Source organism: Furipterus horrens, unplaced genomic scaffold (assembly GCF_987537825.1).
Source record: "Furipterus horrens unplaced genomic scaffold, mFurHor1.1.pri manual_scaffold_11, whole genome shotgun sequence".
Lineage (NCBI taxonomy): Eukaryota > Metazoa > Chordata > Mammalia > Chiroptera > Furipteridae > Furipterus > Furipterus horrens.
In genome coordinates this window covers 25,579,244-25,596,563 of record NW_028327181.1, presented here as the reverse complement: position 1 = coordinate 25,596,563, position 17,320 = coordinate 25,579,244, and the positions used below count along the sequence as shown (strand labels likewise).

At 41.2% G+C, this 17,320-nt stretch overlaps 1 protein-coding gene and 1 pseudogene across 6 annotated transcripts in view; both read left to right on the top strand.

Annotated features, from left to right (window-relative positions):
• Window positions 1-4,200: 4,200 nt before the first annotated feature.
• On the top strand, window positions 4,201-4,920 carry LOC149997285 (large ribosomal subunit protein uL30 pseudogene; annotated as a pseudogene).
• A 9,590-nt stretch (window positions 4,921-14,510) lies between these two features.
• Window positions 14,511-17,320, top strand: part of SNX19 (sorting nexin 19) — a 46,446-nt gene continuing 43,636 nt past the window's right edge. For all 6 annotated transcript variants that reach the window (XM_090290644.1, XM_090290641.1, XM_090290643.1 and 3 more), the window contains exon 1: window positions 14,511-16,662. In XM_090290644.1, coding sequence (XP_090146770.1) covers window positions 14,968-16,662 — 1,695 coding nt within the window. In that variant the 5' untranslated portion in view covers window positions 14,511-14,967. The remainder of the gene's footprint in view (window positions 16,663-17,320) is intronic.

Below are 17,320 nucleotides of genomic sequence, written 5' to 3'. Positions count from 1 at the left end.
TAGGTACTGAAAATATCGAGGGAACACCTTGTAAAGCAAATGATTGTCTAACCACTATTCTGTACACCTAATATAAAATAATACTGAATATAAATATATATATACTTTTGATTAAATAAAAAGAAAAAATACAGAAAAGGAAATACCATTGATGGGATTAACATTATATTAAATATTGCAAAATATTAGTGAATTTGAAGATATAGCAATAGAAACTACCCAACACAAACATGAATAGGAAAAAGAAAGAAAAATGAGCACAGCATCAGTGAGCTATCTGAATGAGGGGCAGAAATATAGTTGAAAATAATAGCCAAAAATTTTCCAAAACTAATGAAAACTATAAATCCACTGATTCAAGAACCTCAATAAACCCCAAGCAGTAGAAACATGAAGAAACTACAAGTGGGCCCATCATACTCAAATTACTTACAACCAGAGCTTAAGAGACATTTTCAAAGCAACAAAAAACACAAGACATATTTCATACAGAGGAACAAAGATAAAAATGATAGCAGATTTCTCATCAGCAATAATGGAAGCCAAAAGAAAGTGAAGCAGTATCTTTAAAGTACTGAAGGGGAGGGGAGGGGGACTGTCAGCAACCTTGAATTCCATACCCAGATAATATATGTGTCAAAGGTGAAAAAAAGACTTTTCCAGGCATTAAAAAATGTGAAAGATTTTTAAACCAGCAGAATGACATCACAAAAAAAATATTAAGAAAGTCCTTCTGGCAAAGAGAAAGTTATATCAGAAGGAAATATAAATTAACACAAAGAAATGAAGAGCACCAGATATGGTAATTACATACAAGGGGGGACCCCCCCAAAAATGGAATTGTCTTCTGAAAGGAGGGCTCTTTGTAGTACAAGCTTCCCCCACTAGATGAGTGTTCTAGGAACCCACCTGTATCAGTGTACCGGTTGGCATTGTTGTGAGAGGCTGCGCTCAGCTTCAGTGAATTTTTTTTGAAGACTCTCAACACACTTGCCCTTTCATGATAGGTGATTTATGAATGCATCTGCCCACAATACACTGAGTGTTTAGAAGTTTTTGACCAAAAATGACATGACCCCCATGCTCCACCCTCCCTATTCACCTGCTTTTGCTCTAGAAACATTTTGCCGATGTGGAAGAGGTGGAAAAAAAATGTCAGAAGCACTAAAAGGCAACAAAATGTACAAGTTCAAAAACTGTTTGAAAAGTGGAAAGAACATCTCAATAGGTAGATTGCATCAGATGGAGAGTACTTTGAAAGTGACTTAAGTTTAAACATGTAAGAACAAATACACAATTTTTATAAATAAATCTGGTTTGCCCCCTCCCCCTTTGTATGATATAAACTCTTTAAAAGGTAGTTCACTTTTTAAAGCAAAAATAATAAGATGTAGTTTTGAATTTACAAAATATGTTGAAATTAAATGTATGGTAACAATACCACAATGGTCAGAAGTAGAAAAATGGAAGTCTACTTTTGTCATATTCTTAAACTATATATAAAGTGATATAACATTACCTGAAGTAGATTGATTTACATAAAAATGTATACTATAAACCTTAAATGAAAGGAAAAAATTATAGCAAATGAGGCAACAAAGAAAAAAAGGTGTTATCATTAAAATGTTCAATTAATGCAAAGGAAAGAAGAAAAAACAGAAAAAAAAAAATGATGGGGCAAATGAAAATCAAATAGCAAAATTAAACCCCAGCCATGTAAGTAGTCATATTATATAGAGATGATCTAAACTTCCACATGGATATAAAAGCAAGAAATAACTGTAAGCTACCTACGAGAAGCCCACTTTAAACAGAACACAATGTGTTAGAAGTACAAAATGCATGAAAACTACATACAATTCTAACACTAATCAAAAGAAAGCTGGAACACAGCTTGAAAGGAATCTTGTTACCCAAATTTGTGGTAGGACATTAAAAAAAGAATAATGGCAGAAATTGGAAAATAAAGGACTCCTCAACTCATGCTTTAAGACCACCATTTCTCCAATACTTGAACCTAAAACATTATAAGAAAAGAGAACTAGGACTATATATATATGCATATATTTCTCAAAAATATAGATGCAAAAGTTCTTAACATAATTTTAGCCAATCATATCTAATACTGTAAAAATGAATAATATTTTGCAATCAAATGGGGCTTGTCCCAAGAATTCAAGGTTAGATTAGATTAGTTGATGAAATTTACCATATGATTATCTCAAAAGGTGTAAAAAATGATTTCATGATGTGAATGTTAGTTTTATGTTCTACTTAACTAGGCTATAACACCCACTTATTTAATCAAACACCTATCTAGGTGTTACTGTGAAGGTATTTGATAGCTCTGGCTAATATCTACAATCAATGGACTTCATTTTAAATAAAGAGATTGCCCTTGAAAATGTGGTTTGATCTTATCCAATCAATTGGAAGACCTTCAGAGCAAAAACTGAGATTTTCTAGATTAGAAATTCTGCCTAAAGACTGCAGCATCAACTCCTGCCTGAGGCTCGCCCTACATATTTTGAACATGCCAGCCCCTACAATTGCATCAGAAAATTCCTTAAAATAAATCTCTTGATGAATTAAATAGATAGATAGGTAGATAGAGAGAGAGAGAGATGTTATTTAGTTAGCATATATTTATAAATATATTATTTATAACTATTTATTACTTAAATTATATATATATGTATGATATACAAGTATCTACATAGAGAGAGGAACAGAATCTTAAGGATATATTTTCCGAATCAGTCTGGGGGTTTCTAAAATTGGTTCTCTAATCTGGCTATATTTAAGGGTATTAGTGACTCTACTTCCATTAGTAAAGAAAGCATTGATAGTCTGTGGCATCATATGCAATAGCAATAGATAAAATATTATTATTGGATAGTCCTAATCAAATTCTTATAAAAGGCAAGGTTCTGGGTGACCGTGTATTTATAATTATTTTGTTAAACTAACAAATGTGGTGAGATTGACTGGTTGCTCCTAAGAGCACTGATGAAAGCAGGAAAAGAAGAGGATAAGTTCAGAAAAAAAGTTAGCAGCTCAAGCCCAGCATAAAATAACTGAAACTGTCTCTGAGCCGCATCATACAAGTAGCTAAGTTACAAAGCAAATTGAATTTTCAACCTCAGAATATGACATATTCTGTTAAGCTGAAGGCATTGTCTGGAAAGGAACAGGATCCTGAAATTTGGGGTGGGGACACAGGAACAGATCCTGATGACGCTGGGAGTGTTGAACCATCAAATTCTGTTGGGTCTTCTTTGCCAGTAGAAGCGTCCCTTCCACACCTGCCTGAAAAACTTAATCTGCTTTGCTTGAGGTAGCTGCAATGGCCTTTCCTGAGATAGCTGCCTTGCAAGACTGATGATTCTCCTCAGGGCCTATGCCCACATGACTTCTCTGCTTTCGGACAGATAGCAAGATTCAAGTACCACAGGCCCTAAAGGGTGAGATACAAATTATAACACCTTAAGGAGCATACTATACTCCAAAAGAACTGCATGATTTTCCTTAACTTTATACAGAAAGAAATCTGGGGAGAATGTATGAGAATATATATTAAGGGTGTGAAAAAATGGTGGAAGGAACATAAAGTTGGATCTGCTCGTATTTCCTGATATGGGTCCATTAAGCAGAGATTCTGAATTCCATGTATAGAAATTCTGAATTCCAATGGTTAGAAAGAGCTCTACAATTTGGTTGGTTGCTTGGCTGGAACATGGGCCAAAAGTTGGCAAACACTAAGTGAAAATGAAATGCCAGAATTACCTTGGTATACTGCAGAGAAAGGTATCCAAAGACTTAGGAAGACTAGAATGTTACAGGTAATTTATCAAGGAAGACCTGACCAGGCTCTGTGAGAAGGACCAAGTGTCACACTTATCACCACAGCTAGGAGAAATAAATTGTGAGGGAAGCCCCAGCATGCTCATCTGTGGTCAGTCTGCTCTTTAGGCCAGAACAGTGGTATCTGCTGCCTCTGAACTAAAAAACTTAAATGCAATGGAAGTCATTTGATCCCAGGGTAGCAGGGAGTCAAAGACAAAGTGAGTATGGTCACCTTAACAAACAGCAGGGTCAAAGCAGTATTCAAAATAATATGACTCGCAGAGACCTATATCATTGGCCAGTTGATTATTGTCCCTAGAAAGAGAACTAGATGGCTCTTTTCCAGCTGGAACCATGGAGGGTGCAGAAGAGAAGAAGGAGGTTCCTGCTAGCCAGAAACCCTTAAGAAAAAGTGAAGGAATTTCGCAGAGCTGAAGATCAAGCACCTGAGAAAGCAGTTTTCCCAAAAGATGCTTTGAAAGGCGAGGAGAAAGCATATCTATGAGAAAGCCAAGCACTATCTCTGGAAATATAGGCAGATGTACAGAACTTAGATTCAAATGGCTAGGATGGCAAGAAAAGCTGGATACTTTTATGTACCTGTGGAACCCAAATTGGCATTCATCAATTATCTATCAACGGTGTAAGCCCAAAGGTCCAAAAGGTACTGCCTTCGCTAGAACTTCAATGGCTCCTTTGTTAAGCTCAACAAGACTTCAATTAACATGCTGAGGGTTGTGAACCCATATATTGCATAGGGGGTACCCAAACCTGAAGTCAGTAAGTGAACTGATCTACAAGTGTAGTTATGGCAAAATCAACAACAAGCAAATTGCCCTGACAGATAATACATTAATTGCTTGATCCCTGGGTAAGTATGGCATCATCTACATGCAGGATCTGATTCATGAGCTCTGCACAGCTGGAAAACACATCAAAGAAGCAAACAACTTCCTGCAGCCCTTGAAATTATCTTCTCCACAAGGTAGAATGAAGAAAAATATCATTTATTTTGTGGTAGGTGGAGATGCTGGTAACTGGGAAGACCAGGTCAACAGCTTATTAGAAGGATGAGCTAAGGTATCTCCCATGGTTACTTTTGTAATTTGGTCAGTTAATATGCATTGACTCCTTTAAAATTGAAACATAAAAAAGAAATAGATAGACAATATACTAAATTAAGTGAAAGGATTCTAAGCTGAGTGATCGTAAGTTGAATCACCAAAACAGAAAGTCATACCCCTTCAATCAATTTTCAGACTTTGAACAAGTTTCACCAGGGCGATTGTAAACTAGGGACAAGAAAAATAATCTGACTTTGGGGGTTTATTTAGCCTTGGCTCTGTCACTAATTACAGGAGCCTCAAATTTCACTGTAGCCCACCAGTCATCCTAAGGGCTTATGAAGGTGGAAGATCAATGAGGTTTCAGTTAAAGTCCATCTCACAATGGGTGCAATGAGTCACCAAACCCATTCTGTGGTAATGTCCACAGTTCCAGATGCATAATTGGAATAGGCATACAGTGGAACCTTGGTTCACTAATTTAATTTGTTCCAGAAGTCTGTTCGAGAAGCACTCTGCTCAAAACCAAATCAGATGCGGACTTATCATACAGGTATCAGCATGAAAGGGTTGTCAGGTTGAGAGCCAAAATTCTGTTCAGCAACCGAGACAATTTTTCCATGAACAACTTGGTTGAGAACGGAATTGTTCAAGATGGAAGATGTTTGAGAATGGAGGTTTGACTGTGCTGAGTAACTGGCAGAATCCCCACATTGCTTTCCAAAACTGTAGAGCTAGGAAAGACCAAGTGGAAGGCACTAAAAGTACCTCTAACTAGAAAAATAGTAAACCAAAAGCACTACCACATTCCTGGGTGAATTTCAGAGCTTGGTACCCTCATCAAGAAGTTGAAGGATGCAGGGGTAGTGGTTCCCACCACATCCCCATTCAACTCCCCTATTTGGCCTGTGCAGGTAACAGATGGATCTTGGAGACTGACAGTAGATTACTACAAACTTAATCAGTGGTGACTCCAATTACACCTGCTGTTCCAGATGTGATTTCATGTTTCAACAAATTATCACATCTCTCATACCTGGTATGCAGCTATTGATCTGGAAAATGTCTTTTTCTTGATATGTTAACAAAGACACCAGAAGCCATTTACTTCTAACTGTCAATATGCCTTGCCTGTCCTAATTTAGAAGTACATCAATGTTCCAGCTTTGTGTCATAATTTAGTCCCTAGAAACTTGATTGCCTTTTCCTTCCACAAGACATCACACTATTCCATTACATTAATGACATTGATGAGCTAGTAAACTGGAACTGGCAATTATTCTAAACTTCCTGGTAAGATATTTGCGTATCAAATTATGGAAAATAAATACAACAAAAATTCAGATGCCTTTCACTTCAGTGAAGTTTCTAGAAGTTCAGTGGTGTAGTCTATGTCTAGATATCCCTGTATATCCTAGGCATAATGTCTAGTGGACCCCTTTGGATTGTGGAGGTAACATAATTCTTACTTGGGTCTATTACTCTAGCCCATTTACAAAGTAACCCAAAGAGCTGTTATTTTTTAGTGGGACCAGAATAAGAGAAGTCTCTACAACAGGTTCAGGCTGGGGCTGCTCTGCTGCATGGGCCATATGATCCATCAGATCAGTGGTGCTGGACATATCAGTGACAGATAAGCATGATGTCTGGAGCCTTTGGCAGGCCCCTATAGATATTTTCCCAAGAGAAATGACAGGATATCTACATACAAAGACTTATACACAATAGTCTACTCCAGCCCCATTTGTAATAGTCATAAACATAAAACAACGCAATGTCCATCAACAGGTGAGTGAATAAACCCATTATCATATATCTATATAATTGAATACCAGTCAGCTATTAAAAAAAGAATAAACGATTGATCAACACAACAATATAGATTGACCTTGAAATAATTACGCTTAATAAGAGAAGCAGTCACATGTCTATGATTTCATTTGTACAAAACTCTGGAAAATGCAAGCCAATCTAAAGTGAAAAAAAGAAAATCACGTGTTTTTTGTTTTTGTTTTTTGGATTGTTTAGTTTTGTTGTTGCTGTTTTTTTGGAGGTGGGGTAGGGCAATGCTGAGAGTACAGCAGAAAACTTTTGAAGATGATGAATATGTTAGTTATCATTACTGTAGTTGTGGTTTTCAGAGGTGTATGCATATGTAAAACTTATCGACTTGTGCACTTTAGGTATATACCATTTACTTTATGTCAATTATACCTGGAACGAGTTTTTAAAATATTTAAATATAAGAAAATAATTGCATGGGGAAAAGCTTCTATGTTTTCCAATCCTAATGACATTGTAAGTTAAGGAAACGTCCTCTATCATAGTTTGTTATGAGGTTTGTTTGCTTTATTTTTATTTTGAAATCATGAGTAGATATTGAATATTATTAAATGCTTTTTTCTGCATTTACTGAGATAAGATATAGATTTAAAGTTTTTATTTTATCCACCATTTCTCTTAGTATCTTTTTCACATAGTCTATCCCTTTGCTTTTTATGCTGCAGTCTAAGTAATTTTTTTTAAAATATATATTCCCGGTAATTAATTTTCTCCTAATCTCTGGTTTCTGTTTTGTTTGCAGAGTGGGAAAGGATAGTACCTTAAACTCATCACCTATTCCTTATCCTCTTATGAGCCCATTAGCTCATCAAAAAAGTGTTTTCTAATAAGGATGTAGTTGTTCTTCAGTGGGAGAATCTATTAGAGCACTTGGTATTCTGCATAGCCAGATGTGGAATTTAAGTCTAAATCTCTTTAACTAGTAGTTCAGTGTTATTTCCATTTTTATATACCATGAAAACAAATTTTGAGAACTGTTAAAACTGTTATCCTCTTTTTCAGCATCCTGATTATCAAAATGTGACCATTCAGATAACCCACACAGAAAAGACCTGTTATGGACTGAATTGTACCCCCCCACCCCCAAAAAAATTCATATGTTGAAATCCTGACCCCAGTACACCTCAGAATGTGCCTGCATTTAGAAATAGGGCCTTGGGATGGGTAAGTTTATGTGTAAATTTAATTGGCTACAGGGTGCCTAGATTAAACATTATTTCTGCATGTGTCTGTGAGGGTGTTTAGCGAAGAGATTAACATCTGAGTATAGCAGATTGCTTCCCCAAATGTGGGTGAGCATCACCCAATTCACTGAGGGCCTGAATAGAACAAAGGTGGAGGGAGAAAGGAGGAATTCACCCCTTTGTTCCTTGCTTAACTGACTGAGCTTGGACATCTCAACTTGGGTTTGCCAGCTCTTGGATTGGGATTTACACCATTGACCTCCCTGGTTCTCAGATCTTCAGACTCAGATTAAATTACACCATCAGCTTTCCTAGGTGTCCCGCTTGCCATGGCAGATCATGGGACTTCTCAGTTTCACTAGCATGAGCCAGGTCTTCATTATAAATCTGCATCTACATCTACATATGTAGTCTCTTAACTTTAATCATCCTTTTACATTGTTTCCTAGACTGAAAATCCTTCAAAAACAGCAACCACATAAAACCCATCTTTGAATTCCCAATATCTAGCTTAATGCCTGTTGGATGAATGGATGGATGGAAATGAGAATGAATGACTGAATGAATAAAGGACATGCAATTACTCCTTAAGATGCTGTACTGCCTGCTGCCCTCTAGAGGCTATTTCCTCTCTGACGCTGCATCCAAGGAAGAGTGTTGAGATATTCCTGGCAACATCCTTAATCTTCATGGCTTCTTTCAGATGACTCATTTTCCAATTTAGGCCAAACTTCCTCCTCCTATTAACATACTCTACTCTTCACATTACATCATTGACAAACCTCCAGTCATTCTTCTCATTTATTGAGAACTTTCATACCAAGACCACAGTCCTTCTCTCTACCCTAGCACCAGTGATTTCCAGCCTCATGTAGTTAATCCTTCTCAAAAATAGATTCAACGTTTCTTCATCCCTAACAAGTTATCCATACCCTACTTCATGAAATCATTACATGATTTCACCAAGCTTTAAGTATCAAAAAATGTTTTCATGTCTAAATACTTAGGTTTTATAGTAAGGCAAAAAAGTGCCCTGTCAGAGGGTATTTTTCAGATGTCCAGTCAGTAGGGTAATTAGCTGGACTTGGGTCCTGGAAACCAGACCCCCGCGGTTGCATGCTCCGACCAAGCAGTACAAGAAACTTACCTAACTGTTATTCCTTTGGGCAGTGACCTGTTCCTTTGAGCAATGATCTGCGGAATAGTAGAAAATTTTGTTTATACAAGCTGTATTTTTGTCCAAGTTCCTGCACCTGCAGGAACAGGAATGTACCTGAAATGCTTTATAAGCCCCCCAGTCCCCAGGGTTGGGGCTGTTCACCTAAGTCCGGCTTGTGGACGGGTAGACAGTCGCTGGCCAGCTAAAATAAACACCAATTTCAAATTCAAATTGTCTCAAACTCTCCATTCTCGAGAATGCACCATAACATGCCCCTCCCCAAAGATGTTCACATCCTGGTCCCCAGATCCTATGACTTACTGTTACAGAACCTCTGGGCTGCTCCAACTGAAAACAAACCCACGGGCTCTTTAGTTAGGGGTCCGATTGCCCGCCGCAAGAATTATAACTCTCAATACTTTAGTTGAGTGAAAAGAAAATTGTTTATTTAACAGCTACACATATCCTTGCCTCCCCCCCTACAAAACCTAGCCAGTTTTAGGAAGGTCAGAAACACCATTTCCCTACTTCCCAAGCACAGTTCAGCTTTACCAGCGGCTGCCAATCATTCAATCTGATTGGGGAGGTCCTTTCTGTGCTGTGGTGCCCTCCAGCTCTCAATACAAAACGGCCGGGATTCTCAGCCTCCTTGCAAACTGTCTTCTTTCTGTAAACCACGTGGATCTCCTCTCCTTCTCCAGAGCACCCCTGCGAACACTCGCCAGCAAGGGAGACAGCCCCAGAGCGCGCCACCCCTAAAGTGTTCGCAGCTGCCTATATATCCCTGACTTCGTCCTCTGACGCATGGGTGTTGCCAACAGTTCTGACCATTCACAGAACCCAACGTAGGCTCTGTGTGCTTTCCATATCGTCCGCTGGTTCAAGACTCCCCCCATCCACCTGAGGCCTTGGAAGCATCCAAGCAATTTTGCATAATGAAAGACACCAGCCATCAGCCTCAGGCGTGTGGAGGCATTCTGAAAGCTGCTTCCTTCTCCCCATCCCCCAGCCGCAAACACCGGGGATTTTTGGACTCCCCTGTTTCTGTAACATTACTCCCTTACATGCAAAAGAGATGTTGAAGATGGGATTAAGTTAAGACTCTGGAGATGAGAAGACTACCCTGCATTATCTGGGTGGGCTCCATGTAATCACAAGGTCCTTATAAGAGGGAGGAAGGCGGGAGAGTCAGAGTGAAAGGAGCTCTGACGACGGAAGTGCAGACTGATGCAATGTGGACCATGAGCAAGGCAATGCAGGTAGCCAGAAAGGGCCAAAGAGCAGACTCAGCCTTACAGCCTCCCACCCATTGTAGACTTCTGACTTCCAGAACTGTAAGAAAGTACACTTACGTTGTTGCAAGCCAGTAAGTTTGTGGTAATTTGGCTAGAGTAGCGATAGGAAACTAACACAGGTTCCAACAGACCAGGCCATAAACACAAACTTTGTTCTTCTGGCTCACTCATTCTCCCAGCACACCTGAACCTACTCTCACACGCTCTTCTGGCTTCATTTATTTTCCTAGACACCAAGACACTGTGATTTTAAATTTTAACAGCTCTATTCTCAGAATGTCAATGTCTTACTTATTCTTTCGTTTCATCTGCTCTGATGTCTCAAGTGTTACAAAAGAACAACCTCCTGTTTCTCCTCTCCTATACTGAAAATACTAAATGTTACTGGAGAAAACAACTCAGTATTTATTGGTGCCACCACAGATTCATGATGTTTAATCTCAGCTATGCCCTTAGTCCCTCTTTTGTCTTTTACCCAACCTTCATTAGTTCCCTATTCTAATTATTTTTTTCCACCAGAAAACTGCACCGTTCTTTCTTTCTTTCTTTCTTTCTTTCTTTCTTTCTTTCTTTCTTTCTTTCTTTCTTTCTTTAATTTATTGGGGTGATATTAGTTAATAAAATTTATATAGGTGTCAAGTGTACAATCCTATAATTGTATTGTGTGTTCAGCACCCCAAGTCAGATCTCCTTCCATCATCATTTAAAATCATCTTCTACCCCCTTTCCTTCTGGTAATCACCATACTATTGTCTATGTCTATGAATTTTTTTTCTTAATCCCTTCACCTTTTCCACTCAGCCCCATAACCCACCTTCCCTTTCACAGCTGTCAGTCTGTTCTCTGTATCTATGAATCTGTTTCTATTTTGTTTGTTAGCTTATTTTGTTCATTAGATTCCACATATAAGTGAAATCATATGGTACTTGTCTTTCTCTGACTGGCTTTTTTCATTTAGCGTAATACTCTCCAGGTCCATCTATGCAGTCACGAAGGGTAAGATGCTCTTCTTTTTTATGGCCGAGTAGTATTCCATTGTATAAATAAATCACAGCTTTTTTATCCATTCATCTACTGATGAACACTTGGACTGCTTCTAAATCTTGGCTGTAATAAATAATGCTGCAATAAAATAGGGGTACATCTATTCCTTTGAATTAGTGTTTCAGGTTTCTTTAGCTATATTCCTCAACACCAAAAAAAAACAAAAAATCCAATTAAAAAATGGGTAAAGGACCTGAACAGACACTTCTCTAAAGAGGACACAAGGATGGGCAACAGACATATGAAAAGATGCTCAGTGTCACTAATCAAAGAAATGCAAATTACAATGACAATGACATATTACACCTGTCAGAATGGCTGTCATCAATAAAGCAACAAACAACAAGTATTAGCAAGAATGTGGAGAAAAGGGAATCCTCGTGCATTGTTGGTGGGAATGCAGACTGGCGCAGCCACTGTGGACGGCAGTATGGAGATACCTCAGAAAATTAAAAATGGAACTGCCCAGTGATTCCACTTCTGGGAAAATACCCTGTTCTAATTCTAACAGTCGCAATTCCAGATCATCAATTCTTCTTGAGTCACCTGCCCCATCAGTACCCCTCTCTTTAGTAGTTACCATGAGTTCCATTTTTGAGAGAAACCGAGGTGTGGCCTGAGCCACCTGTAGCATGGCCTCTTACTGCAGTTCCCCTTGTTCATTGTCCCTGCTCGTTTTGTCACTGCTGCCTTTGCCTAAAAGACTATACCTTCCTCTTCCCCTTGCTTCACCTACCCTACATTCACCTAAAAATCTTTATTACATCTTTTTCTTTTTCCAATTCAAAGGCAAACTTTCTATGAAGACTTTATTGGCATCAGCCAATTCCCCACTTGATCTCCACTCCTTTGTGTTCCCATTTTATTGTACATACATCTTTTGCAACTGTCACACGATACATGATAATGTTCAATTACGGTTATTTATTCATGTGTCTCTCCTCGTTAAATAGACCGAGAATCCCTGGAGATGAATTACTGTTTTATTTGTCTTGTTACCCCCTAGCACTCTAGCAGTATGCCTATAATGTTTTGAGAAATAGTAAGAAAAAAAAAATGGAAGGACCTAGAGAGATGGTGAGCAATGTGGACAAACAGCCTCCCCCCACCACATTCACACCAAACATCAGGCCTGCTTCTCACCTCCTCCCACTAATTAGTCTTTTTGGAGACTGGGGTTTGCCCCTTGCACCCTAGGCAAAACTCACACCAGTCAAAATGACAAGTGCACTGGCATGTTCACCTGAGAGCTCTGCGTCTTCATCAAATCCACTTCAGAATCAGGAAGGTATTCTTGGCTACCTTGGGGCTCCAGACCATCTGGTTAGTTGGCACAGCATCTGCTTTCAAAGTCAGTTTCTTACTACTCTGAACAGTCCAGATTATGCTGCAGAGTACACTTTCCCTCTGAACTGTCACAGGGAAGTCTTCAGAATCTTCGTCGGTGCCTCCCTTACCCCCTTCTTTATTTTAGTTCTCATTTATGTGGCAGTGATATTTCTCCAGAGCATCATTGTGATCTTCCAACTACCCCTGAGAACAATGGAATGGTCTGGGAGGACAAATACAGGAAGTCCCCACTTCACATGTTCCTTCTCTGTGGGAAGGAGAGAAGCAGTGAAGAGACCAGCATTCTGGGATCTCAAGGATGTGCCTAGTTTGCTTTGTGGACACTTTGATCTTAAATCAAATGTTTTGCTTTAGAAGAGATAGTCACAAATTATGCCCCACATCGAAATGATGGTTCTTTTGCATTTAAAAAAAAAAACAAAAAAAAAACAAAAAGAAAACCTTTACCCACAGTAGAAGTAGAGATGAGAGAAGAAGCCAAAATATGCTTCTTGTTGGCACAATTTTGGGTGGGAGTTTGCCTGAAGATTCCTCTAAGTATCTGGGAACTAATGTTGTAATGACAAAAGGCTGTGAACAGCATGGAGAATGCTGAAAATGGGCCATCATAAGCAGCTTTATATAAATCATGTACAACCTGTGCCAAAACAAAAAGAATGGCCACACTGCAGACAGAGCTCCCAGGAACCAAGATGAGGAAGGGAGCCAGCCTCATACAAAACTGGCACGAACATTGTTACGTATGGTCAGTGCTACTGTCAGATATTTAATCATTCTAATGGTAGTTTATCTGTGTAGACAACTGAAGGAACGTTTACTAAACAAAAACAATCAAACATAGAGCACCTTCCAAAGCAAATATATTAGAGAATGGTCTGAAAATACATCTCTGCCTTCTTTTCCTATGTACTTGGGAAGGAATGGGGAAGAAGAAATGAAGGGGATAGAAATAAACTCTCGCCCTTGAAGGTTCCACACAAAAGCTACCTTCTCTGTTAGGACCCCCTTAACCACTGCAACCTACAGTGATCTCTCCTTCCTGCGAATACCTGTAAGGTTTTGCATTTTACTGTATCCCGTGCTGACTTGCATTATTAGACATTCACTAATGACCCAAGGACTCGTCTCCCCAACTAGCTGTAAGGTCCTTGAGGAGAAGGACTGCTTATTCCTCCACACCGCCTTCCACAGTGATTGAGTATAGCAGATGCCAGAAATATTTGGTTGTTTGGGTAATGCTACCAGCAAATAATTACAAATCACAAATAAGATTATGCTATACAGTTTGTGAAACTTAAGAAATAAATCTATATCTCTATTAATGTTTCACGTCTTGTTTTCTGCACTTCCTGAGAATAAGTTCGGAGAGCTTGTATTGGGGGTAACAGGTGCATTGAAGGAAGCCAGTGAAAATTAAAAGGTGTCAGTCCAGTGGAAAAATGCGCACAAGGCATTAAAATAAACTGGATTGAGAGTCTTTCCTAAGCAGTAAAAAGTGTTTGCTGACGTCATTTAATAATCAGAGCTGGGAATCCGGATCTTTGAGGATTCCTTACCACTTTGGGAATTTGCTTATTCTTGGCAACCGTGCGCTCGGCACTCTTGCAGGTTAGGAGACCAAATTGCGATAGTGCTGTCATGGAGGCTCCTTGACACCAGGGGGCGCCAAGCAGCACCGCGGCCGCTCTCCCAGCATGCCTTGCTCCCGCCGACCGCGACCCGGAAGCGGTCGTTGGCAGCCGCTGACAGAATCTGGGCTGCGGAGCGCAGTCTCCCGCCCTGGCTGCTCCGTCCCAGCAGAGAGCCTCCCCGGAGCCGGAGGAGAAGACGCTGTGGACCCCACTGCGCGCCCGGGCTCAGTCTGGACGCCCCGCCCTGGCGGTGTGTGACCCGTCCCGTCTGGCCCGGCCCTCGGCGGCTGTAAGTGTTCGGGGAGGGAGCCTCTAAGGCCTCCTGAGGCAGCGAAGAGGCTCCGACCCTGGCGCTATGAGAGTCACGGAGCCGGGGCGGGAAGCGGAGCTGCTCCTGTCGCTTCGCGGTGCCTGGAGGACGTCGAGGGCCCAGAGCCGCGAATAGCACCCCAGGTTTCCTAGTATCTGGGACAAAGTTATGCCCCACTCCCCAACTCCAAAGTAAAATAGAAAGAGGGCGGTCATCTGGGGCAGTCCCTGGTCCTTTCAACCATGAAGCCAGAACCAGTGGCCTCGTTACAAGAGACCCCAACTGTGTCCAGCTATGGCCTCGGTGACCTGCTGAGTAGCCGGAAGCTGATGGCTGTGGGGGTCGTGCTTGGCTGGCTCTTGGTCATCCACTTTCTGGTCAATGTGTGGCTTCTCTGCCTTCTGTCTGCGCTGCTCATGGTGCTGGGGGGATGGCTGGGCTCCAACGCCATTGTGGGGGCTTCAGGTCGACTGCACCTGGAGCGCTTCATCCCAATGGTCGTCTGCCCCCCAGACCCCGAAGCAGAGAGGCAGCTGGAACAGGAGATCAACCGCACCATCCAACTGATTATTCGGGACTTTGTGTCATCCTGGTATCGCTCAGTGAGCCAGGAGCCAGCCTTCGAGGAAGAAATGGAGGCAGCCATGAGAGGACTAGCCCAGGAGCTGCGGAGAAGGATGGGCCTGGTGGACAGCCATGCTCTTGCCCAAAGGGTTCTGACTCTCTGCGGCTGTCACCTGCAGAGCTATATTCAGGCAAAGGAGGCCACGGCAGGGGAGCAGAGTGGTACAGTGGAGCCCTCCCAACTCTGGGAGGCATACTGCAGGGCAACCGCCCCACATCCTGCCGTACAAAACTCCGGTGCTGAGGTTGCCTATACGCGCAGCATTGTGAATTTGCTGCTTCAAGGACTAGTGCCAAAGCCCCACTTGGAGACTCAGACAGGACGCCACGTAGTGGTTGAACTCATTACTTGCAATGTGATCTTACCGCTCATCAGCAAGCTGTCAGATCCTGACTGGATCCACCTTGTACTTGTGGGCATCTTTTCCAGGGACAGAAATGATACAGCAGTGGTTAAACCTCTCTGCCCAGCCAGTGCCCTGGAACAGCCCTCGGTGCCCACATCTCTGCCACTGGTTGTTGAGGTACAGAGTCTGCCAGAAGTGAGACACCCTTCTCCAGCTGCAGCCCCAGTGCTTCTAAACTGTACTGAGCCAGAGGGACTGTTACGCTCCTCCCCAGAAGTTGAAGAAGGCCATGAAGCTATAGAGGGAGATTTAGGTGGAGTGCCAGAAGAAAGAAAAGTAGGGAGCAATTCGTCTCATTTCCTACAGCCAGATATCCGAGGCCCTCTGTTTTTATGTGAAGATGCAGAGCTGGAGTCTCCATTGTCTGAACTGAGCAAAGAAACCATCATGCTTATGACCCCAGGCAACTTCCTGTCTGATAGGATCCAGGATGCCTTGTGTGTCCTAGAGGGTTCCCAATCTCTTGAGTCAAAGGATGGTGAGGGATCTGAAGGAATTGAAGGAGCAGAGGCTGAAGAAGGAACAGAAACAGACACAGGCCTGCTGGTCTCTATGCTGAATTCCTGCCCAGAGATCCAGATTGGCACAGCAGACAAGGAGGTAGAGCAAGGAGATGTCACTTCTCTTACACCTTTGCTGGCAAGTCCAGAACGGGCCTGCCCACCACGGCCCTCATGTTTAAAGAAAGATCTTACCAATGGTGTGAGCTCCCTAGATCCTAGTCTGCCACAGGTTCTGCTTTCCTCCTCTCCGACTGGTCCTCTCAGCTCAGCCACCTTCAGCTTTGAGCCCCTGAGCAGTCCAGATGGCCCAGTTGTCATCCAGAACCTACGTATCACTGGCACCATTACTGCTCGAGAGCACAGTGGCACTGGATTCCACCCATACACGCTCTACACAGTGAAGGTAACAGGATTGGAACTGTGGTCACCCACTCAGCTTGGAATGGGTTTGGAAAGGAATCAGTGAAGCTAGGGTTCTAAGGGAGAGGGGCTACTCTTTGTTTGCTATGAGTCTGAAGTTCATTTGTAGAATAGACTAGGCTTCTATCCAATACCCACACAAGCAATCCTAGAATCTCAGGGTTTTTAGGCTACTGAGGGTCATATTTTTCAGTGGTTCCCAATGTATAGAGACTTGTCCAGAAATTCTCTTTCTGTACCTCTTCCCTTGTAATTTCTTTCTTTTTAAAAATACTAGTATCTTTCGTACTTTGTTTTAGAAGGAAGGTTATTTACCTATGCATACCTTGGAAGACAGTAAGTTCCTCATTCCTAGAGATGTTTAAACACAGAAATGGGAACTACTTTACAGAAGTGATATACAGAGGGTTTAAGTATCAGATGTCTGGTTCAGTTAGAGCAGCAGTTCCCTAGAACAGCCTTTAGCATAGGTTGCCTCCAAGTCTTTGGAAAGTTGTATTATAAAAAGATCTGAGGACCCAGTTTTGGAAATTATCATTCAGAATATGTAAGAGCCCATCAGAATCTATATATTTAAAAAGAAGCCCAAATGATTTCAAGGTGCAGCCAGGTTTGGGAATGTATCAGTATTGATAGCATCA